We start from the raw sequence: 25,464 nt of genomic DNA, 5'->3' as shown, positions 1-25,464 counted from the left end.
TAGCTGAATCGGTGTGTGTGACACCGATCCAGCGATGTCTTCACTGGTAACCAGGGTAAACATCGGGTTACTAAGCGCAGGGCCGCGCTTAGTAACCCGATGTTTACACCCTGGTTACCAGCGTAAATGTAAAAAAAAACAAACAGTACATACTCACCATCTGATGTCCGTCAGGTCCCTTGCCGTCTGCTTCCTGCTCTGACTGACTGCCGGCCGGAAAGTGAGAGCAGATCACAGCAGTGACGTCACCGCTGCGCTCTGCTCTCACTGTACGGCGGCTCAGTCAGAGCAGGAAGCAGACGGCAAGGGACACCGAAAGGCGAGTATGTACTGTTTGTTTTTTTTGGTAACCAGGGTAAACATCGGGTTACTAAGCGCGGCCCTGCGCTTAGTAACCCGATGTTTACCCTGGTTACCCGGGTGCTGCAGGGGGACTTCGGCATCGTTGAAGACAGTTTCAACGATGCCGAAGTCGTTCCCCTGATCGTTGGTCGCTGGAGAGAGCTGTCTGTGTGACAGCTCCCCAGCGACCACACAGCGACTTACCAACGATCACAGCCAGGTCGTATCGCTGGTCGTGATCGTTGGTAAATCGCTATGTGAGACGGGGCCTTTACATTTGAGGAGCATCCTGGTTTCACTAGGGATGTTTACTAAGCTTAATTACATTATAGCTTGTCAGGGCAGCAAGTATTGGGGGAAGGTAAAATAAAGTTGAGCTCCCTGCACACAAACATTCCTAAATACAGGTGTAGAAAACATCAATATACATACATCAAATGGCAAAGGATAGGGCAAAGGTACCTATCATGCCAGGTGCTGGTGGTTGTTAATATTTGCATATTTGTAACCTATTTGTTTTCTACTTTTTCTAGGTTTCACAACGGGACCACATGGAGAGTATTGATGTGGACCTACTGATCTCCAGCATCCAGGAGCGTGGCCCGTTGTGGGACAGCCGTGACCCTCGGCACATGGACCAGGTGGTGTCGAGGCGTTTGTGGGCAGAGGTGGCAAAGTCGCTGTGGGATGGCTTTGACAGTGCCTCAGCGAAGGACAAAGGCAACTTCAGTGAGTATTGCAGAGACGCTGCTATGACCCATCTTGCCAGGATAAACACAACCGTGTGTGATGCGATCAACGGCTAAACTTTGCATCGCACACGGTTGTTTTATCCTTTTAAAATGCTAAATATCTAACCATTTTTTTGTCTTTACATTCACAGTGAAAAAGTTGAGGACCAGATGGCGATCCATGAAGGACCGTTTCAATAAGGGGATCCGTGCTGCGGAGGAGCAAGCTCGGAGTGGTGCTGCTGCGTCCAAGTCGGTGCCCTATAAATATAACAGGGCACTACAGTTCTTAAGACCGGTCCTTAGCCGCCGACAGTAAGTATTTTCTCAACATACCATATTGCACAGCCACATTGTACATTGCCCAGACACATAGCATATTGCACAGCCACATAGTACATTGCCCAGCCACGTACATTGTGCATCCACATAGTATATTGCCAGGCCACTTTATCGCAGCCACATAGTACACATTCTAGCCACGTATCCACATAGTATATTTCCAAAGGAACATAGTGTATTGGCCATCCATGTAGTCAGCGTAGCATATTGGCCATCCTTTTACCCTAGTGGAATGGTATATAGGCCATTAGTAATTTTTTTGGTTAGGCGTGAGTCATTGTAGTCCATGACAGGTTACGTTCTGAGTCAGGGTAGTTCTGATCGCAGGAATAATGATGACGTCTGGATCACATGATCCTAACGTCATGGCCGTTCCTGCGATCAGATCAGCAAAGTGACTGTTGTTTTTTTTTGTTTTGTTTTTTTTTTAAAGTTTTTCTTGACTTTAAATTTTATACTATTTTGGCGGCATAGGCAGCATCAAGAAAGATTTTTTGTCCAAAAATTTTTGAAAACGATGACAGAGGTATGCATTGGCTTTGTCAGCGGGAATGACCAGTCATTTTCTGCCGTAGGTATGTCCATGATTGTTATCGTCAGCCCTAATGGTCAGCTGGCGATAACAATCAGCAATTTATTATAGGCCACACAGACTGAGAGACAGGGGATTGTAATGTATTGATGTGTCATGTAATGTTAATTTTATTACAGGAGTTGGCGTATGTGATAGGTAATTAATTGAAGGCTAATTCTTTCCTTATCTTTTCACAGGACACACAGCAGCACCCTCGAGCGAGCTCGCCCCGCAGGAGCGGACCTTCATGAATCGCCATCTGACCCGTCACAGCCCTCCCACAGCGACAGCAGGCTTGCACCACCATCTGGAGAAACGGCAGCCGGTCCATCAGGTGTTCCCCTGCACGAGGCCTCTGGCGCACCTTCGTTTGGGAATTCCCGACAGCGCCAGCGGGCCTCGGACAGGCCAGCCATGCCCGAATTTTTGCATTTGAGCACAGTTTTCCAGAACTGTTTCAAGGCATTGAGCGATAAAATGGACACTCGTCTGTCCAGTATCGAACGGCGCCTTGAAAATATGGAAGCCGAGCTCTCGAATCCGGCCAAACATTTTTTAAGTACTATTGGTAAGGGCATGGTGGAACACCTTACGCCGGAACTCCAGATTTTGGTGATGCAATCCTGCAACAATGCCTACGTGAGGGCTCTGCAGCAGGCTCGGGTCATGCAGTCAGCGACAATGCCCGTAGTGCCGTCGCTGGCTAGCATGACTCCGACTCCTGCTGCAGAGCCACTCCAGCCACCCCACCCTGGTCCAAGTGCCGAGCGACGCCACCACAGGCACCATAGCAGTGTGCCGCTGACTCCTGCTCCTGCCAGGCCCTCATCCTCCCGCAGCCATCATTCTGGGGGAGCTGCCGCAGGAGGCAAAAAAAGAAAGCACAAAAGAAAGAGGACACGCACTGAGGCTCTGGCTGCTCCAATACAAACAACAAGTACACGTCGGGGCTCTAGCCGCAGCAGGAGCAGCCAGAGCCAACCAAGAACCTCACAAAGGCTCGTGTTGCCTCCTCCCTCCCCTACCGAGGTGGCGGTTTCCTCCCCATTATACCCTGCGGAGGGTTTAGACCTGCCATCCAGCCTCCTGGACTATCAGTCAACATCCTCCTCGTCGTCATCATCCTCATTTTCCTCTCCCCATTCCCAAAAAGAAACATACCATTCCCCCATGGTGGCACAGGTTGATACCCCCTAAGTTTATTTCCCCTTTTTTTTTTCTGTTTCCCCCCAATAAAAAATTTTTGTTTTCAAACAACAATATTTGCTCTTATTTTCCAGTATACTTCTCAGCAAGTCACACCGTGCGCCGTCTACACATATTTTGTGCTTCAAACACCTCATATGCAATGTCAGACACTATTTTTACCATTTTTATTTTGCCTTTTTTGGTGTGTCTCTCATTGCTGTATGAGGTGTTTACAAACAATAAAGTGTATGAGGTGTTTTCAATCACTAAGGGTATGTGTCCACGCTCAGGATTGCATCAGGATTTGGTCAGGATTTTACATAAGTATTTGTAACCCAAAACCAGGAGTGGGTGATAAATACAGAAGTGGAGCAGATGTTTCTATCCTACTTTGCCTCTCATTGTTCCACTCCTGGTTTTGGCTTACAAATACTGATGAAAAATCGTGACAAAATCCTGATGCAATCCTGAACGTGGACACATACCGTAAAGGTACCTTCACACTTAACAATGCTGCAGCGAAACATACAATGATGCAGATCACTGCAGCATCGCTATTTGGTCGCTGGAGAGCTGTCACACAGACAGCTCTCTCCAGCGACCAACGATCAGGGGAACGACTTCGGCATCGTTGAAACTGTCTTCAAGTATGCCGAAGTCCCCCTGCAGCACCCGGGTAACCAGGGTAAACATCGGGTTACTAAGCGCAGGGCCGCGCTTAGTAACCCGATGTTTACCCTGGTTACCAGCGTAAATGTTAAAAAAAACAAACAGTACATACTCACCATCTGATGTCCGTCAGGTCCCTTGCCGTCTGCTTCCTGCTCTGACTGAGATCCGGCCGTACAGTGAGAGCAGAGCGCAGCGGTGACGTCACTGCTGTGCTGTGCTCTCACTGTACGGCGGCACTCAGAGCAGGAAGCAGACGGCAAGGGACCTGACGGACATCAGATGGTGAGTATGTAGTGTTTTTTTTTTTTTACATTTACGCTGGTAACCAGAGTAAACATCGGGTTACTAAGCGCGGCCCTGCGCTTAGTAACCCGATGTTTACCCTGGTTACCAGTGAAGACATCGCTGGATCGGTGTCACACACACCGATTCAGCGATGTCAGCGGGACCTCAACGACCAAAAAACTGCCCAGGCCATTCCGACACGACCAGCGATCTCGCAGCAGGGGCCGGGTCGCTGGTACGTGTCACACATAGCGAGATCGCTACTGAGGTCGCTGTTGCGTCACAAAACTTGTGACTCAGCAGCGATCTCGCTAGCGATCTCGCTATGTGAGACGGGGCCTTAAGGGTATGTGTCCACGCTCAGGATTGCATCAGGATTTGGTCAGGATTTTGCATAAGTATTTGTAACCCAAAACCAGGAGTGGGTGATAAATACAGAAGTGGAGCAGATGTTTCTATTCTACTTTGCCTCTAATTGTTCCACTCCTGGTTTTGGCTTACAAATACTGATGAAAAATCGTGACAAAATCCTGATGCAATCCTGAACGTGGACACATACCGTAAAGGTACCTTCACACTTAACAATGCTGCAGCGAAACATACAATGATGCAGATCACTGCAGCATCGCTATTTGGTCGCTGGAGAGCTGTCTGTGTGACAGCTCTCCAGCGACCAACGATGCCGAGGTCCCCGGGTAACCAGGGTAAACATCGGGTTGCTAAGCGCAGGCCGCCGCGCTTCCGATGATTACCCTGGTTACCAGTGTTAAATGTAAATAAAACAACAGTACATACACTCACAATTGCGTACCCCGGCGTCCGCTTCCCTGCCCTGACTGAGTGACGGCCCTAACAGCAGAGCGGTCACATCACCGCTGTGCTGTGCATTCACTTTACGGCCGGCGCTCAGTCAGTGCAGGAAGCGGACGCCGGGGGACGCGAAGATGAGTATATGTCCTGTTTTTTTTTTAACTTTCACACTGGTAAACAGGGTAAATAACAGGTTACTAAGCGCCGCCCTACGCTTAGTAAGCCGATATATACCCTGATTACCATTGTAAAACATCGCTGGTATCGTTGTTTTTGCTGTCAAACACAACGATACACGGTGATCTGACAAACAAATAAATATGTTATATGGTATGGTATAAATTTTGTCTTTGAAGCAGGGTAGAAAACTGAAGAAATTTTTTTTATTAAAACACAACATTTTAAAAACAAAGGGTTCAAAGTTTTTTAGATAAGGCACATTACATTGGTGAACTATTTTTAGCATACTCACACCAGAATACAGTCCAACAGTTTACTACACCATTGTATCTTGCCATGACACACGGCCAACATCTGACACAAAATAGGCCGCAAAACGATCCCTCATCTGCGCAATTTCCACACTTGTCCTCAGAGGATGATCATGGAAATCGGGCAATGGGTTGGCTATGGTTTCATCGAGATCCACGTTCAGTCTCTCTTTGGCCAGAATATAATTGTGGAGAACCACACACGCCTTCACCACCTCATCCACTGTCTCAGTTTTCAGATTAATGGCGGATCCTAATATCCACCATTTGGAGACAAGGATGCCAAAGGCGCACTCCACAGTCCTTCTGGCCCTGGACAGTCTGTAATTGAAAACCCTTTTGGTGTGGTCCAAGCCCCAACTGGAGTAGGGTTTCAATAGGTTGGCAGACATTTGGAATGCCTCATCCCCAACCACCACAAATGGCATCGCAGGGCCTTCGGTGTGGGGAAGAGGTCATGGCTGGGGGAAATTAAAATTGTTCCCATATAATTTTTGGCCCATATCCGACTCTTTAAATGTGCGCGAGTCATTTGCACGGCCAAACGCACCAATGTCCACTGCGAGAAAACGGCAGTCCGCACCGGCAATTGCCATCAGCACAGTGGAAAAGTATTTTTTATAGTTGTAGAAAAGGGATCCACTTTTCCCTGGCTTGGTAATCCGAATGTGCTTGCCATCCACCGCGCCAATACAGTTTGGAAACGAACACACTTGGTCAAATTTCTGTGCGTTGTACTCCCAGATTTTGCTTGTAGGGACGGGTAAAAATTCCTCCCGGAGATTATCCCACAAAGCGCGGTATGTCTCAGCAATAATTCCGGAGAGAGTGGAGACTCCAATCCGGAACTGAAATTGAAGGGATCTCAAGGTCTCTCCGGTAGCCAGGAAACTGCCAAGAAGATAAAGAAATTACATTAAAGTACATTGTAATTTAGAAAAGTACATTGACCATACCACCCCCCAAAAAAATAAAAAAAAAAATAAAAAAAAAAAGGGAAGAACATATCTCAGTCATTCAAACAGCTACGTACCGTAGAGTCACCAGCAGCCGCTCCTCTGCGGAAATAGCTCTCCGGAGCTGCGTGTCCTGCCTGCTAATGGCTCCTTCCACCCGACGCAGAAGATACCGGAAGCTCTCCTGAGACATCCTGGTGTATTCGAAATATTTCTCCAGGTTGTCATTCAGTTCGCCAAACAAGCTATGGTAGGCTCCACGGCTCTCCCGGACTTCCAAGATAGGGTGTATCCAAAAGCGGCGACGACTCCATCTCCGTTTTTCCCTTTCCCTTTGATGAAAACAGGCGACAGCATAGGCATGAGCCAAAGCAAATTCCATCTCCATATCCATGTAGATACTGTCCATGGGACGCTCCATCATGAATACCAGCAAAATGGGAGGAATTCATGTCTGCCAGGGTATATATACACAATTACATAAACACCAACCCTCTTTTAGCCATTGGTGGTCCTTATCTATTGTGTAGACACTTTTTTTTGTGGGTGGGATGAAGAATGACTCACTGCACAAAAAAATGCATGCGGCGCAAAACGCTGCGTTTTTTGTTGAAAACGCAACTGCGTTTCCCAAAAACGCAGCGTTTTGCACCGCATGCGTTGAACGCATGCGGCGCAAAACGCAGCGTTGTGCATGCGTTTTGCTGCGTTTTTGTTTGCGTTGTGCGTTGCGGCGCCGACGCTGCGGCGCACACCGCAAATGTGAACGTAGCCTTAATGATTTCTTTCAGGCTGCGGGGCGAGCGGTGTCTGGAAGAAATTCTTCTTTGCACCTATCTTCAGTTTGTCATTAGAAAGCAGGCAGTATATTTATTCACAATACTAGTTTTATTCTTTGTTTTGTATTTTTTTATTTACTTTACTCACTCTGGGATCTTTCCTTTGTTCAGCATATTTGTCTTTTAGGTAATTTACACTGCTCTGCCCTCCGGTTCTTTAAGAGGAACGTGAGGCAACTCAATGGCCGTTTATGCAGCTTAGGTTCCAGTTGCCATCTCCTAGTCTGTGGTTAGGGATATCTAGGCACTCATAGGCACCACTTGGGACAGCAGATTCAGGATATCTAGTCTGTACTGGCATAACAGCCATGCTATCAATGAGGTTATTAATGGTTGTCAGATGACTAATGTTATTGATATGCAAATAATGAAATAATTGAAAAAACAATTTGAAAACATTAGCTTTATTCTGTATCATGTCTAACCACAATGTGCAGAAATACATGCACTTACACTCCCTGCCTTGCTATCAATGAGATTATTAATGTTTGTGGAATATTCAGCCATGCTGACATATTCTGTCAGCTTTATTTGCCAACAAGTGATGTCCCAGATGTGCTCTATAGGAGACAAGTTTGCAGACCCTGAAGGTCATTTAAGCTCATTTAGGCCATGCAGGCTTCTCACAGTAGCAGGAGCTGTCAATTTCGGCACATTGGAGTCTGTCATGATACTGAATAAATCTAATAAATCTAATGATTTGAAATGTTTGCTTCCATTTTTTATAATTTGCATATCATTAATATGTCTACTGATCTCGTGAGTTCCAAAACTTCATGACTTTTCCTTTTTATTGTTGCAATTTTAATGCTGAGGAGTGCATGTGGAGCGCCCCACTAGGACCTTGGGGTACTTGGGCTGGGTCCGGTGGTCATTAAAGGGGTGGTTACGGTGGCAGCAACCAGGTCCGTGCACTTGGCGTCCAAGTAAAAGGGAAGGTATTTAAAGGGGTTATTTGAATAAAGAGTGTTCGAGACGCCACCTGTGGTATTTGGTCAGGGATGACTGACGCTGCTTAAAGGGGTCCACTGGGAATGATGGTCTGCAGCAGGGATGGTATGGCTTGCCACAGGTGAAGCTGAATCTCCAGGGCTCCCGATGTAGTAGGGACAGGTGGTAGATGGTATGGAAAGAATCAGAGGACACAAAGTTGCAGTCTCTTTACCTTTTACTGGTGTGAGGCAGCCACAGTCCAGGGTATGGATCACAGGTGATGATAAGGTCCGGCTAGCTTGGAAGCGATTCAGAAATCCTCCTAGTCAGGTGGGGTTGGAAGCCTTCCTCTCTGAGCTGTGTTTTAGTCCCTTGCTGCCTTAGACCTTGCACAAGGTCCTCACTTTCTCTCTGTCCCTGTTAGTAGGACACTACCTGCATGGCAAGCAACTCAAGCCTTTTTACAGGTGTCTCTAGGTATGACTCCAGGCTCTATGTGTTGCCGTGCCTTTGGGTGTTAATGGTGGGCAGGCAACCTGCAATCTCCTGTCCACCAATTTCTGCTGTGGGGCATAAAGTTACTCCCACAACCTCGGTCTTCTAGCTACCAGTTTCTTGCGCTTCAGCGGGGAAGAAGCTTAGTCGCAGCTCCCCTCCAGCTCTTTACTTCTCCTATGCTTCTCTTCCCCTATTAGTCTCCTACAGACTGCTTTGTTTCCCTTCTCTGTCCAGGAGCTGCAGAACCACTTGTCTGCAGGGCCCCAGCTTTCCTCTCGCAGGCATCCTCTGCCTCACTCCTCTCCTCTGTTCCTGTGACAGACTGACCAACTAACTCCTCTTCCAGCTAGAATATATAGGGAAGTTCCCCTGAATCTGGGTCTCAAGCTCCCCTATCTGGCCTGGAGTCAGAACAGTGTTGTATTTACTGTGGTTACCTGTTAAAGGGATCCTTGTCGCTTCCAAGCATGGCATCACCCTCCCCGTGAGGAAGTCAATACCACTGTAACAAACGGTTACCTGGGGTGTTACACTTGTACAGCCTTGGCTTTCTCTCAAGCAGCTACATCAGGTAGTCATTACTCATTAGTCATCGAGAATGGCTTTTCAGGAGTATTGAAGGAGTTACCAGAGATACTGAGCATTTGATGGCTACTTTGCAGTCCAACTCATCTCAAACCTTCTTAATTGGGTTTAGGTCAAGTGATCATGGAGACCTCATAAGATTCAGCACTCCATCCCTCTACTTCTAGGTCACGTAGCCCTTACATAGAGTGGATGTGTTTTAGGTCATTGTCCCATTCTAACCCAAATTATGGAAATGATAGTCCTTCTGACCGCAAACCAGATGTGATGACATGTTATAGTAGAATGCTATAGTAGCCATGCTGGGTAAGAGTACATTGAAATTGGAATAAACCACCAATAGTATAACCAGCATTGCAACCCCACACCATCTCACTAGTACGGTAAATATAAAATGGGCAACAACAAAATGTCAAATATACTCTTTCACATAACGACATTTGTTAAGTCAAAGAGCAGGGGAATGCTTACAGGTGGGAACCCTATTAAAGAGTATACAGACAAATTGCCATAAGCAAATAAAATCCCTCAAAGACCCTAATAAAATGTAACTGTTATTTTTATCTTACTAAACAGAAAACAAAATCTTTAAAAACACATATTGCTATGGACAGGTAGTATTCCTATTTTCCAGAAGATTTCTGTAAATTGATATGTAAAGTGCTTGTGCTTACTCAAATGATATAGACAGGAATATATGCTCACTATATATGACAGAAACTATAAGGAGGCACTAGTATTTGTCTTGTCAATTGTGCATTCAGGTACCTAGCATCCACCAAATGCTTATTCCATTAGGCTGCCGTCACACTAGCAGTATTTGGTCAGTATTTTACATCAGTATTTGTAAGCCAAAACCAGGAGTGGAACAATTAGAGTAAAAGTATGAAAGTTTTGGCTTTCAAATACTGATGTAAAATACTGACAAAATACTGCTAGTGTGACGGCAGCCTTAGAGTTTGACTCATACTTGCTCACTACTTCCATATATCTATAAGGTGTGTAATTATTTATTGCACGCTATCCACAATTCGGCATTTTATCACTCATAGGCCGGTGTCACACTTAACGTAAGGAAATACATTCCATTTTTTACAGGCGTAATACGCAGAAAGGTTCCTAAACAGTGATCCGTATTCAACACAAAGATGCGATTTTTTCTCTAAAAATTATCCGTGTGTCACCCGTATGGCATCTCGCCGGCTTGCAAAATGGACATAGAATGGATCCATGGGCTCAAATATTCGTGAAAACATATATACAGTATATATATATATATATATATATATATATATATATATATATATATATATATATATAGCAAATAGATCAATGGCTGCACTCAAAATTTACTTGTGCTAAAGCAAGGAAATGTGCGATACATGAAATGTGAATAGCATAATGGCTTGTGAAATTTATGAAAAAACACATGAGATTCTTAGCACAAGATTTGGCCAAAAGTTGTGAGCCCATCCACCAAACGTCAAGGTAATCTCAAAACGGATGGGTACCTGAGCTGACTGCCTAGGGTGAACACTTACCTATGGCTAATAACATGGTAAAGCCTGCTTTTATAGGAAGCTCAGAACCAACTGTGTTTGGATGTAGTTAAAATCACAGCATGGTGAAGGGCGGGGCGTTCAAGTCAGAAAAAATAGTACATAGTAAATATAAGAAAACTGACCGAACAGCAATCTAGTCTGAACTGGTGCATAACCAATAAAAGTCATATAGCAAATAGATCAATGGCTGCACTCAAAATTTACTTGTGCTAAAGCAAGGAAATGTGCAATACATGAAATGTGAATAGCATAATGGCTTGTGAAATTTATGAAAAAACACATGAGATTCTTAGCACAAGATTTGGCCAAAAGTTGTGAGCCCATCCACCAAACGTCAAGGTAATCTCAAAACGGATGGGTACCTGAGCTGACTGCCTAGGGTGAACACTTACCTATGGCTAATAACATGGTAAAGCCTGCTTTTATAGGAAGCTCAGAACCAACTGTGTTTGGATGTAGTTAAAATCACAGCATGGTGAAGGGCGGGGCGTTCAAGTCAGAAAAAATAGTACATAGTAAATATAAGAAAACTGACCGAACAGCAATCTAGTCTGAACTGGTGCATAACCAAAAAAAGTCATATAGCAAATAGATCAATGGCTGCACTCAAAATTTACTTGTGCTAAAGCAAGGAAATGTGCGATACATGAAATGTGAATAGCATAATGGCTTGTGAAATTTATGAAAAAACACATGAGATTCTTAGCACAAGATTTGGCCAAAAGTTGTGAGCCCATCCACTAAATCTTGTGCTAATTTTCCTCATCTGGGCTGCTCTGTTGATGGGTAATGACTGTCATGCCAGCTTCCCACATCTAGGCTTTGAGGAGTAAGATGTCTATCATCTTGACATCGGCAGTCACGTCCCTTGAACAGAGCAGAGTGGAAAAGAAGCAGTTGCATTGCCGACTTGACAACAGCAGAGGCCGCAGAATCGCCTGCAGGAGCTGTGTGGAACTGCTCTGAGCTGGCAGAGATCAGAATGGGTATGTAGTTAGCAAGTACCTTCCTGTTAGTTCTTAGGCCCATAGTAAAAAATAAAATAGTCCCAGATGACCCCTATTATACAATAGAATAATAAGAACAAAAATAAGAATACATTAATACTTTGAGAGTTTTTTATGTAAACTGTATCGTATTGGACACGGGGCAGCATGGTGGCTCAGTGGTTAGCACAGCAGCCTTGCAGCGCTGGAGTCCTGGGTTCAAACTCCACCAAGGACAACATCTGCAAAGAGTTTGTATGTTCTCTCCATGTTTGCATGGGTTTCCTCCCACATTCCAAAGACATACTGATGGGGAATTTAGATTGTGAGCCCCATCGGGGACAGTGATGATAATGTGTGCAAACTGTAAAGCGCTGCGGAATATGTTAGCGCTATATAAAAATAAAGATTATTATTATGATGAATGTTAGTGGTGGGTAAACAGTTTTCATTTCTGTTTTTATACATGATGCTGTTTTATTTTACTTCACAATTTTTTAACCTCACTATAAAATGAAGCAGTATCAATTAAGTTACATATCATTGAAGAAGGGCATGTACCTTTAACACTTTCTAACCCGCTGCCAAGTTAACATGGTTTTATTAGCATACATATCAAAGCTGTCAGCTCCAGAGATGTTAATGGTTTGCTTCTAATTTTATCATCTCTGCTGTCTTATTTGCATGATTAGCATCTCTGACATGTCTTCACACCTCACAAAGAAAGATAAAAGCTGGCAGTTTCCCTTAGGAAATAGAGAGACTTTTGTGACCCCATCAACAAGAATGAAATGTCCAAGATTCCATAGCCTCGGGCAGAAAAATAATGTTGCAATAATTGAGTTTATTCTACTTTAAATTGTAAGCTCCACCTAAAACCATTACTATGCTCAAGAATAAAAAGGAGGTATAGAGCCCCTATATTTATATTGTTATTTAACTTCTCAAGTTTTTTTGCGCTTTTATTCTTTCCTCTTTTTTTTTCACTTTCTTACTTTCTTCTCTTCTGAGAGTCATAACTTTTTTATTTTTCCATCAAAATAGTCATATGAAGTATGAGTTGTAATTTTGAAAAGCTCCATTCATTTTATACCATATAATGTACTGAAAAATAAGCAAAAAAATTCCAAGTTGGATGAAACAGTGAAAAAATGCAATTCCGCCAGGATTTTAGGGACTTTGATTTTATGGTATTCAGTCTGTGCTAAAAATTATCCTTAAATATGATTCTCCAGGTTAGTACAATTACAGATATACCATATTAACAGTATTTTTAGGACTATAAGATGCATTTTATTCCTCCAAAAATGTGGAGAAAAATAGGGGGATGCATCTTATAGTCTGGATGTACCTACTCTGGCTGTGGTGGGGAGGTGGGGGAGCAGCAGCAACGGATCAGCAGGTCACAGAAGGCAGATGCCGGCAGCTGTGGCTAAAGGCCCCGTCTCACATAGCGAGATCGCTAGCGAGATCGCTGCTGAGTCACAAGTTTTGTGACGCAACAGCGACCTCAGTAGCGATCTCGCTATGTGTGACACGTACCAGCGATCAGGCCCCTGCTGCGAGATCGCTGGTCGTGTCAGAATGGCCTGGACCTTTTTTTGGTCGTTGAGGTCCCGCTGACATCGCTGAATCGGTGTGTGTGACACCGATCCAGCGATGTCTTCACTGGTAACCAGGGTAAACATCGGGTTACTAAGCGCAGGGCCGCGCTTAGTAACCCGATGTTTACCCTGGTTACCAGCGTAAATGTAAAAAAAAACAAACAGTACATACTCACCATCTGATGTCCGTCAGGTCCCTTGGCGTCTGCTTCCTGCTCTGACTGAGCCGCCGTAAAGTGAGAGCGCAGCAGTGACGTCACCGCTGCGCTCTGCTCTCACTGTACGGCGGCTCAGTCAGAGCAGGAAGCAGATGCCAAGGGACCTGACGGGCAACAGATGGTGAGTATGTAGTGTTTGTTTTTTTTTACATTTACGCTGGTAACCAGGGTAAACATCGGGTTACTAAGCGCGGCCCTGCGCTTAGTAACCCGATGTTTACCCTGGTTACCCGGGTGCTGCAGGGGGACTTCGGCATCGTTGAAGACAGTTTCAACGATGCCGAAGTCATTCCCCTGATCGTTGGTCGCTGGAGAGAGCTGTCTGTGTGACAGCTCCCCAGCGACCACACAGCGACCACACAGCGATGCTGCAGCGATCAGCATCGTTGTCTGTATCGCTGCAGCGTCGCTGTGTGAGACGGGGCCTTAACCCCTGCTAAAGAGAAATAAATATTCACTGCATTCCACGCCACACCCATGGATGAGTAGTGATGAGCGAGTATACTCGTTACTCGGGTTTCTCCAAGCATGCTTGGGTGTTCTCCCAGTATTGTGGCATGCTCGGAGATTAAGTTTTCGTTGCCACAGCTGCATGATTTGTAACTGCTAGACAGCCTGAATACATGTGGGGGTTGCCTATTTGTTAGGGCATGTATTCAGCCTGTCTATCAGTCATAAATCATGCAGCTGCGGCGATGAAAACTAAATCTCCGAGCATGCCAAAATAGTATTTTGCTTCCTAACTGTGTTTTGATCAAGTGGATACATTTCTAAGGAGGAGCTTCCCTAACTAATGTTCAAATGCCCCTAACCTCTGAAGAGGATCCCTTTTTTACCAGATTATGAGCATTAACACTACGCATATAAGTTTGAACTTTCCTCTCCACATACATTAAGTGCACATATACATGAGCGCTTGATTCACCGTGTGTGGTTGAGTCTCAGGAGTTGAGCTTCCTCCACACACAGTAGATGGCAAGAATGTGATATTGACAATAACTGTCTTTAACAGCAGGATCATAGCTGAGCTCCGATCGTTGCTGTTGACAATTTAGATGGTTGCCATTGTGTTGGTGATCATGGATTTCCAATGCACTACTATCTCACTTGGGGCCTGATAAAGGCTCTGTTATCTTGGTATTCTTGTGAAGCTCAGCCACTGGCTGAGCTTCATAGATGATGGTAATTTTCACTAATTACTGCAAAAATATTGTATGTACCCAAAGTTGATTTTGATAAAACCAATAATTAGCCATGCTAATAAAAATATTGTGGGTCTGGGAAAATAGCGACACATATCAACTTTTTTTTCACAAACTTCTAAATCATTGTTCACCACTTAAATTTTGAAAATGCATGTACTTTTGTTTTGGTATTGCCATAAATAAATTGGTATGGAGAATTACATTTTTAGGTAATTTTTACCATACAATGAATGCTGTAAAAAAAAACAAAAACAAAACAAAACATGGCAGATTTGGTTTTTTTCACATTCCCCCCCCCCCCGCAATTTGTTTCAATCTTTTTCATAACATGGATACTGTCACTCAAAACTGCAGCTTGTCACCAATAAACTAGCCCTCATAAGGCTATGTTGATGGAAAAATAAAAAAGATAGGACTCTTGAAAAAAGTGGACTGAAAAATGCAAATGTAAAAACTAAAATTGACTGCGGAGGTAAGGGGTTAAAAATTTGAGCTTAGTTATAGATTATGGCTCCAATTCATCACTTGGGTGCTTTTTTAAGTAATTTTTTCTTTTTTGTCTAATGGTTTTTGCTGCTCTTCTTTGCGTCAAATTCTTCAAAATGGCAGACGTTTTTCATTCTTTCTATGCAAAATAAAAAAAGCTCTTTTTTGCAACATTTGGTAAAATGGAGCAGGAATTGCACCAAAGTAACTGCTGTACATAAAATTATAACAATAAGGGGACTCTGCAGCACAATTACACCAAAGTTTGTGATTTTTTTTAAGTCATTTTTGACGTATCAAAATCTAAGTCTAAAAAAAATTATGTAAAAATCGGAAAACTAACTAAGCAGCAAAAGAGTATGTATCCATATTTCCAAACTTCACAGTAATGAACTGAAGCCGTAGAATAAGGCTTCTTTCACACTTGCGTTGTTTGGCCTCCGTCGCAATGCGTCCTTTTGGGAAAAAAAATGTGCCCGCAGGATGCGTTTTTTTTTTCTATAGACTTGTATTGCCGACGGATCGCGACGTATGGCCATACATTTCGTTCGTCGTGCACTGGATGCGTCGTGTTTTGCGGACCGTTGTCATGAAAAAACGTTCAAGGGAAGGTTTTTTCGTGCGTCGCTTCTGCCATTTCCTACTGCACATGCACGGCCGGAACTCCGCCCCCTCCTCCCTGCACTTAGAATGGGCAGCGGATGCATTGAAAAACTGCATCCACTGCCCACGTTGTGCCGAATTTGCACAACGTACGTCGGTACGTCGAGCCGACGCTTAGCGATGGCCGCGTACCGACGCAAGTGTGAAAGTAGCCTAAAGAGACACCTGTATAGTCAGTGTTATGTCACCATTATCCAAGAGCGCCATTTGCATTATTTTGGATCCGTACTATAAAATGTACATAACAGAGCAGAAGAGGATTCAAAGCAGTGAAACAAAAGTTTGGGGGGGTCTCTCTTATAACCAAAGGCTGAAAAAACGATGTTTTCCTTACAGATGAACTTATTAAAATATATTAATACATAATTAGGTTTTGAACAGTATCAGTTTGCAATCTGAAATAATGAAACTAGGCAATGCTATATTTTTAGCATGTGCCCCCCCACCACCCCTCTAAAAAAGGAAACGTGAAGAAAAAAAATATCTCATAACTGGAGCAGAAAATGTACAAATGTTCCACAGAGCTAAATGTTTATAGAACTAATGGTTCCTAAGTTTATTCCTTTACATCCAGAACCTTCAGACTAAACCGTTTCCTTTTCTTGTTACGATGTGTCATGTGGAAATGGCACCATATTGCTCACATACAGTATATCTACACCAGGGACCCAATTCACCAAGACCAGTGTTATTCACGTCAGTCTTGATAAGGGGGTTTGCTGAAGTCAGATGCTCTTTCGTACAGAGGTGAAGGCCTCTTTATAAATCTGAAGCGTCTGACAAGTGGTGTGCGCCAACGTGCGCCAAACAAGAAATCTCACTCCGGCTGGGAGAAGCTGGCTTGAAACACCAAAGGTTGCAACATTTTGCAAATTTTCAAAGTTGTTATGCTGGAATTCTGCTGTTAAGGGGATTTTCCCAAAGCAAAGTACATTTTAATCAATAGATTTTGGAATAATAATAATTGGATGTGTTTAAAAAATATATTCCAGTGCTGAGATAATCTTATAAATGTGCCCCTGCTGTGTACTGTGTAATGGCTGTGTTTGACCGTGCAGGAACATGGTCTGATCATACCACAGCTCCTGGACCTGGGAAGAGGCTACAGAGTATAAACACATTACAGCACGGGACCACAGACAATTCTTTCTGTGAGGTAAAACATTTCACTGCCTGTTTTTAAGCAATGTTTTACCTCACAGAAAGAATGGAATCAGCTGGGATCCCATGCTGTCCTGTCTGAATATTCTCTTTTGCTTCCCCCCTGCTCAGGAGCTGTGGTACGATCAGGCCATGTTCCTGTATGGTCAGACACAGCCATTACACAGTACACAGCAGGGGCACATTTATAAGATTATCTCAGCACTAGTGTTGAGCGATACCGTCCGATACTTGAAAGTATCGGTATCGGAAAGTATCGGCCGATACCGGCAAAGTATCGGATCTAATCCGATACCGATACCAATACAAGTCAATGGGACTCCAAGTATCGGACGGTATCCTGTATGGTTCCCAGAGGAAACTCTCCTTCAGGCCCTGGGATCCATATCAATGTGTAAAAGAAAGAATTAAAATAAAAAATAGGGATATACTCACCCTCTGACGCGCCCTGGACTTTACCGCCGTAACCGGGAGCCGTTGTACCTAAGAATGCGCGCTTGAAGGGCCTTAGATGATGTCACGGCGCTCTGATTGGTCCGTAGCGGTCGCGTGACCGCTACGCGACCAATCACAAAGCCGTGACGTCACCTAAGGTCTTTCAAGCGCTTGAAATACCTTAGAAGACGTCCGCAGCTTCTGATTGGTCGCGTAGCGGTCGCGTGACCGCTACGCGACCAATCACAAAGCCGTGACGTCACCTATAAGGTCTTTCAAGCGCTTGAAAGACCTTAGGTGACGTCACGGCTTTGTGATTGGTCGCATAGTGGTCACGCGACCGCTACGGACCAATCAGAGCGCCGTGACATCATCTAAGGCCCTTCAAGCGCGCATTCTTAGGTACAACGGCTCCCGGTTACGGCGGTAAAGTCCAGGGGCCGCCGGAGAGGTGAGTATATCCCTATTTTTTATTTTTATTCTTTCTTTTACACATTGATATTAATCCCGATACCGATTCCCGATACCACAAAAGTATCGGATCTCGGTATCGGAATTCCGATACCGCAAGTATCGGCCGATACCCGATACTTGCGGTATCGGAATGCTCAACACTACTCAGCACAGGAATATTTTTTTAAACACATCCAATTTTGGAAGTTGTTATTATTCCAAGATCTATTGATTAAAATGTTGATTAAAATTAACTTTGTTCATGGGAAAGCCCCTTTAATAAAGCTTTGATGAAGTGGGCCCTTTGTGTCTTTGTTGCAATGGGTTGCCTTGCAGATGAAATGGTTTACTTGTCCTTTTGCATATTTTATGGCCAATGGGCTGGAATTTTGCTGGCTACAAATGGATTTGAGACTGGATTATTTTGTGGCTCATTACACTGCATTCTAGCTATTGAACTCGGACTTGCTGGTTTACTTCCAGCATCAATATAGTTCCATAACATTGAATTAAATCAATGTAATTGAAGACAGAACAATTGAACTGAAACATATTTAGTTTGGGGCAAGCACAAAGTCTTGTTTCTCTGCACCTATGGCCTTTACTAGATATGAAGGGCCAAGTGTGAGCTAATTGCCTTAAGAGAGTAATCGGCCAATGCCTTATTTCTTAAGATGCCAGCGTACTTAATATGGAAGCTAGGCACAGTGAGTGACACATTTTGTGGTGTTTGTGCAGTTTATTTGGGCAACTGGCAAAATTCTAAGTTTACTCAGCTATAACAACAAGATGTTATAGTTTATTCTAGCTATGGAATAATTTGATACTTTCAACTTAACTGTGCTATCTAATATGTGTATTACTGCCTTTAAGACATTTGTGTTAGCTTTAGATGTTCTCCTCTTACTTATAGAAACAGGCCTATGGATGGTCAATAAGGAACTCTCTAATTCTGGGTGTGAATATAAACTTCATAGACCATTCTGTAACCCTACAAATATTACTAATATTACAATTAAACAGCTCTTTTCATAAATAAATGGTTTGCAGCCTAAAGTGTCAAAGCGTGACATTACTGCTTTCTTTATAACTGTAATTTGTAGTTTTCTACCCAGCTACAGGTTGTATGTGCAGAATAAAACTTTGCAGGTTTCTTATTGGCAACTTAAAAAAATAGTTGTTTTCCTAAAACACTTGTCCAAGACTAGACTTCTGCATTAGGTGCTGCAAACAATCTGAGGGAGTCAGCTTTTCGAACTTCATTGATAGGATTGTGATGACCTGTTCTAAGATTAGTTTATCAATATATAAGTTTTTAGAAACCCCCTTTACAAAGCGAGAATGTAGTTTGCAGTAGCATACTTCCTTTAAAAAATCTAAAATCTGTCCAACATAATACAATATAAAGTGAGTTGCACAAATTGTTTTTAACCCCTTAAAGTGCACCTTTCAGCAGGATTGTGCACAGTAACCTACACACAGTATCAGGTTGGAGCCGTTATACTGATTAAAATGATACCTTGGTTGATGAAATCCATCTTGTGGTTGTTGTTTAATCTTTATTCTCAGTTTTGAGTTAATGATACGCTCGTGCTCTGGGCCGGCCTGTGGGCGGGGCTTTATTTGGTGCTCTGATTAGGAATTCATAACAGACTGCTGACAAGTCACTGATCCCTCCCTGACCTGCCTCCTGGTTTACATAATGAATATATGTACATACATGGCACCTGCGCTGCAGCATAATTGCATGTTTACTGTGTTAATAAATGTGCGTGAGGTTATCCTGATATTAAAAAAAATTCCTCTTCCACGATGGCGCTATCTTGGAGGAGGAAATTTTTTTCTTCTCTAGCAAGATGGCGCCGCTGGTGCCTGCGCAATAGCAGCTATCCAATCACCTCTATACACACCGATAGCTGCTACTGCGCAGGCGTCATTTTCAAATGGATTTTCTCTTTACTGTCAGGATAACCTCAAGAACATCTATTATTGCATGTATAAAGTATTTATATATATATATATATATATATATATATATATATATATATATACATACACATATACATATTAGAATATCATCAAAAAGTTAATTTATTTCAGTTCTTCAATACAAAAAGAGAAACTCATATATTATACAGAGTATACAGAGTCATTACAAACAGAGTGATCTATTTCACGTGTTTATTTCTGTTTATGTTGATGATTATGGCTTACAGCCAATACAAACTCAAAAGTCATTATCTCAGTAAATTTATAACACCAGCTTGAAACATGATTTTATAATCCGAAATGTTGGCCTTCTGACATGTATGTTCAGTAAATGCCCTCATTACTTGGTCAGGCTCCTTTTGCATCAATTACCGCATCAATGCGGCGTGGCATGGAGGCGATCAGCCTGTGGTACTGCTGAGGTGTTATGGAAGCCCAGGTTGCTTTGATAGCAGCTTTCAGGTCGTCTGCATTGTTGGGTCTGGTGTCTCTCATCTTCCTCTTGACAATACCTCACAGATTCTCTATGGGGTTAAGGTCAGGCGAGTTTGCTGGCCAATGAAGCACAGTGATACTGTTGTTTGTAAACCAGGTATTGGTATTCTTGACAGTGTTGACAGGTGCCAAGTCCTGCTGGAGAATAAAATTTCCATCTCCAAAAAGCTTGTCGGCAGAGGGAAGCATGAAGTGCTCTAAAATTTCCTGGTAGACGGCTGCGCTGACTTTGGTCTTGATAAAACACAGTGGACCTACACCAGCAGATGACATGGCTCCTCAAACCATCACTGATTGTGGAAACTTCACATTAGACCTCAAACAGCTTGGATTTTGTGCCTCTCCACTCTTCCTCTAGACTCTAGACCTTAATTTCCAAATGATCTGAAAACAACACCTTGGACCACTGAGCAACAGTCCAGCTATTTTACTCACCACTCAACCTTCCATTAATATGCTTGGATACATCGCTCTGTAAACAGCCAGCTTCTTTATCAATGACCTTTTGTGGCTTACCCTCCTTGAGCAGTGTGTCAATGACTGCCTTCCAGACATCTGTCAAGTCAGCAGTCACAATCCAAGCTGCTTGAGGTCTAGTGTGAAGTTTCCACAATCAGTGATGGTTTGGGGAGCTATGTCATCTGCTGGTGTAGGTCCACTGTATTTTATCAAGACCAATGTCACAGCCATCTAACAGGAAATTTTCTGCCAACAGTATCACTGTGCTTGATTGGCCAGCAAACTTGCCTGACCTTAACCCCATAGAGAATCTATGGGGTACTGTCAAGAGGAAGATGAGAGACACCAGACCTAGCAATGCAGATGAGCTGAAAGCTGCTATCAAAGCAACCTGGGCTAACATAACACATCAAAACATCAGCAGTGCCACAGGCTGATTGCCTCCATGCCATGCTGTATTGATGCAGTAATTGATGCAAAAGGAGCCCCGACCAAGTATTGAGTGCATTTACTGAATATACATTTTAGTAGACCAACATTTTGGATTTTAAAATCATGTTTCAAGCTGGTGTTATAAAGTATTCTAATTTACGGAGATAATAACTTTTGGGTTTTCATTGGCTGTAAGCCATAATCATCAACATTAACAGAAATAAACACTTGGAATAGAGCACTCTGTTTATAATGACTCTATATAATATGTGAGGTTCACTTTTTGTATTGAAGAACTGAAATAAATTAACTTTTTGATGATATTCTAATTTTGTGAGAAGCAAGCACCTGTATATACAGTATATATATATATATATATATATATATATATATATATATATATATATATATATATATATATATATATATATATATATATATACATATACTTTTTACAGGCAATTGTTATTGATATATTTATCACTGCACATCCCCATTTTTATTTCTTCCATTTCCATCAACTAGCTGCTTAGCGCCACAGTAAAAACAGCATTTACACATTGGACACATGGAGTATACACCGCTCACATTTTTTACACCTGCAGTACACCATTAATGCTGTCTTCGCAATTTTCTTTGGGAGATCCATTTGTGTGTTCTGGTTTAGGAGCAAGTGGAATTCATGCCTAAAATGAATCCTTTGCATTAGTGACGCAGATGGAAGCTGAAGGGCCCCACTGATTATTTTGGAGTTTATCTGGATTCCATTTGATATCAGCTTTTAGAATGGAAGAAAAAGTGCATAATACAGAACTAGATACGTAGGTTATCACATCATAACAATCACAACATAAAATTATAAAAATTATTTCCTTAAATCTTTGCTTCTGGGGCACTAGGTCTATTGTGTGCCTAATCCTTGCCCATTTACCTATAACACCCCACCCCATTATCCCACCAAGCTCCACATCCAATCTATTGCCTTTCATTATTTCTCTGGCCCCAGACTGCAGTAACGTCAGCACTGCCCTATGGTGGTCCTGCCTAGACAATATGTTCTAGAGCTAGACATGTAGGTCTGTGGAGGGCACATTTATATTGCAAATTGACAATAATAATATAAATACCAAAATATGTATGACATGCTACAAATAATAATTCCTAAATGTACATAAAAGAAAAAGAAAATAATTTGTTCTCAATGTGAGAAGCGAGGAGAGTGAACACCCTTAAGCACTGGATACACGGCATCAGCTTTCCGAATAAAAGCCATATAAACACTCGTTCTGGCGCTTATCCCGGGCTCCAGCGAGAGAAAGCAAAGAATTCTATATTAAACAATTACATTGAATGAAATGGCTCTGAATGTTTTCTTTATGTAGAGGTCTTTGTTTTCCTTCTTAAGACATGTTTTTGATTACGTTGGTTTCCGTGCTCGGGGATTCTGTTTTCAAAACCGTTTATTTTTTTGACTGATTTTCTTTTTTGTTTTCCTTTTTCTGGAAGATTTGGGGAGACTTGTCATATGCTGTATATTAGGGAAAAGACCAATCATGCCAATCAGTACATTCAGATTGTTTCCCTGTTGATTCAGCATAAGCCACGCCGCTCACATTTGCACCAAGACATTTCTTCTGTTCCTTCATTCCTAACGTTTAATGAGAAGCACTTACCTGCTTACACGCCATTCTGCCTTTCATTTCTCTCAGCGGTAAGCAAAGCAATTGTTATTACAAATAATAACAATAACTATAAAGAGTAGTTGCCAACTTCGATGACTTTTTATTCAGAAAATCCATAATTTCAGTGTATAATGCAAGCTATTGACATTTTTATGCCCTGGTTTGTGACAAGCCATGCCCTAAACACTACACTCTGTTCTTACTCCAAAAATTTACAGTATGTCTAGATGAAGGCTATGCCTACCGATACACTATCCCAGGCTCATACTGAGGCAGAGGTCACATTATTGTAAAGCATCCGAAGCGAGATGCAAGAGCATCGGATGCAATATGCTAATGGCAGTCGTCTCAACCTATGCTTCGAGCGTGATCCGAGTGTCAGTGCACTATGCTCCGATCCTCTCGCATGAGAGAATTGCAGCGCAGGTGCGGTGGAGATGGAGAAAGTAATTTCTCCATCTTCTCCATTGCCAGCATCTTTGATGACATCCGAGTGCAGTCCGATGTTTCACACGCACCCATAGACTTGTATAGGTGAATGTTATCAATTTCTCACAGCCACATGCAACATGTTGCAATTGTTTTATCATGCTGAATCGACATGAGAAAGTAATCTCAGATCTGAGCTGCCCCACAGAATAACACTGTTTTATTGCATAGCACTCAGACGTGTCATATGCTCATGTGACATCGGCCTAATGCCTTTGAAGAGACTGCATTTATACTTAATTATGCCAGAGGTGTATTGTTCAGAAGGCCAAAGGACATGAGCCATTGTTCATATGAGCCTGTGTGTTGACTATTGTTGTATGTTAATTTGCGGAATGCCTGCTAATTACCTATTGTATCATTTAATTGTCTACACAACTGAGGACAACTATGCAGGTTAATTTGACAACTGAACAATGAGGGCTTACCTCCCACCATGTTCCCCCAATCCTGTAGAAGAAGACCTTGAATGGGAGCTGTGGAAATAAAAGTGCTCTGTCTCCCTCTCCAGAGGAGCTCTGCAGGATCAGTCCAAGGGACCATGGCTCAAGCTGGTAGAACACAGATCTGCTCCACTGCCCATCACTGAACTCACAAAGATGTTTGGAAAACCCAGTGGATTACATTGCATTGCTGCCATTTATCAGGAGTTGCTATAAGACTGTGGATCCAAGGAATTCCAATAGTTGCATTATTAACCTGCCTAGGTGATTATTACAACCCACAACTAGTGTTGAGCGATACCTTCCGATATTTGAAAGTATCGGTATCGGATTGGATCGGCCGATATCCAAAAAATATCGGATATCGCTGATACCGATACCCGATACCAATACAAGTCAATGGGACACAAATATCAGAAGTGATCCTGGATGGTTCCCATGGTCTGAAGGAGAGGAAACTCTCCTTCAGGCCCTGGGATCCATATTCATGTAAAAAATAAAGAATAAAAATAAAAAATATGGATATACACACCCTCGGACGGCCCCTGGACCTCACCGCTGCAAGCGTCTGCCTCCGTTCCTAAAAATGCAGAGTGAAGGACCTTCGATGATGTCGCGGTCACGTGAGCAGTCACATGAGCGGTCACGCGACCAATCACAAGCCGCGACATCATCGCAGGTCCTACACTCACTGCATTCTTAGGAACGGAGGCTGCCGGTTGCACCGCTGAGGTCCAGGGTCCGTCGGAGGGGTGAGTATATCCATATTTGTTATTTTTATTCTTTATTTTTTACATGAATATGGATCCCAGGGCCTGAAGGAGAGTCTCCTCTCCTCCAGACCCTGGGAACCATTCGCACCGCACACGCCTGGGAAGTTATAGGAACTTCCGATTCCGATTTCCGATATCACAAAAATATCGGAACTCGGTATCGGAATTCCGATACAGCGAATATCAGCCGATACCCGATATTTGCAGTATCGGAATGCTCAACACTACCCACAACCTCAGATCTTCACAGCATTATTCACACATCAGTATTTTTGATTAGTATTTCATCACTATTTGTATGCACAAAGCAGGAGTTTCTCAAAAACACAATTATAGTTTTCTCTGTAAGTTCCACTTCTGGTTTTGGAATACAAATACCGATGCAAAATACTGACCGAATACTGATCATGTGAATGTTTTAAAGGATAGGTGAAGAGCTAGCTTGGAGACAGTTTGTGTAGACAGTCTCCCATGTTTTGGAGCTTCCAGGATGTTTTGGTAGAAATGGCAAGCATGTGATAAAGAATATGGAATTGCAGGGAGATTTATTAACTATGTCCTCACTTGTGTTATACAGATTTTATGTTTGTGAATATAAATAATTCCATAATAGTACTGGACCCTTCTTCTGCCTTGTGACAAGATCAGCAGAATACATGCTGCTCTGTACATTGGCTTGTATT

The 25,464-nt window shown here is 42.9% G+C and overlaps 1 protein-coding gene across 1 annotated transcript; it reads left to right on the top strand.

The window, feature by feature from the left end:
* The first annotated feature begins 402 nt into the window (after positions 1-402).
* Positions 403-11,641, top strand: LOC143803717 (uncharacterized). Its single transcript, XM_077281495.1, has 4 exons — positions 403-1,071; positions 1,226-1,388; positions 2,187-2,323; positions 11,628-11,641. Exons 1-4 carry the CDS (start codon positions 894-896, stop codon positions 11,639-11,641), a joined length of 492 nt encoding a protein of 163 aa, XP_077137610.1. The 5' UTR covers positions 403-893.
* The last annotated feature ends 13,823 nt before the right edge of the window (positions 11,642-25,464 follow it).

Source organism: Ranitomeya variabilis, chromosome 2, assembly GCF_051348905.1.
Source record: "Ranitomeya variabilis isolate aRanVar5 chromosome 2, aRanVar5.hap1, whole genome shotgun sequence".
NCBI lineage: Eukaryota > Metazoa > Chordata > Amphibia > Anura > Dendrobatidae > Ranitomeya > Ranitomeya variabilis.
This window is presented reverse-complemented; position numbering and strand designations above follow the sequence as displayed.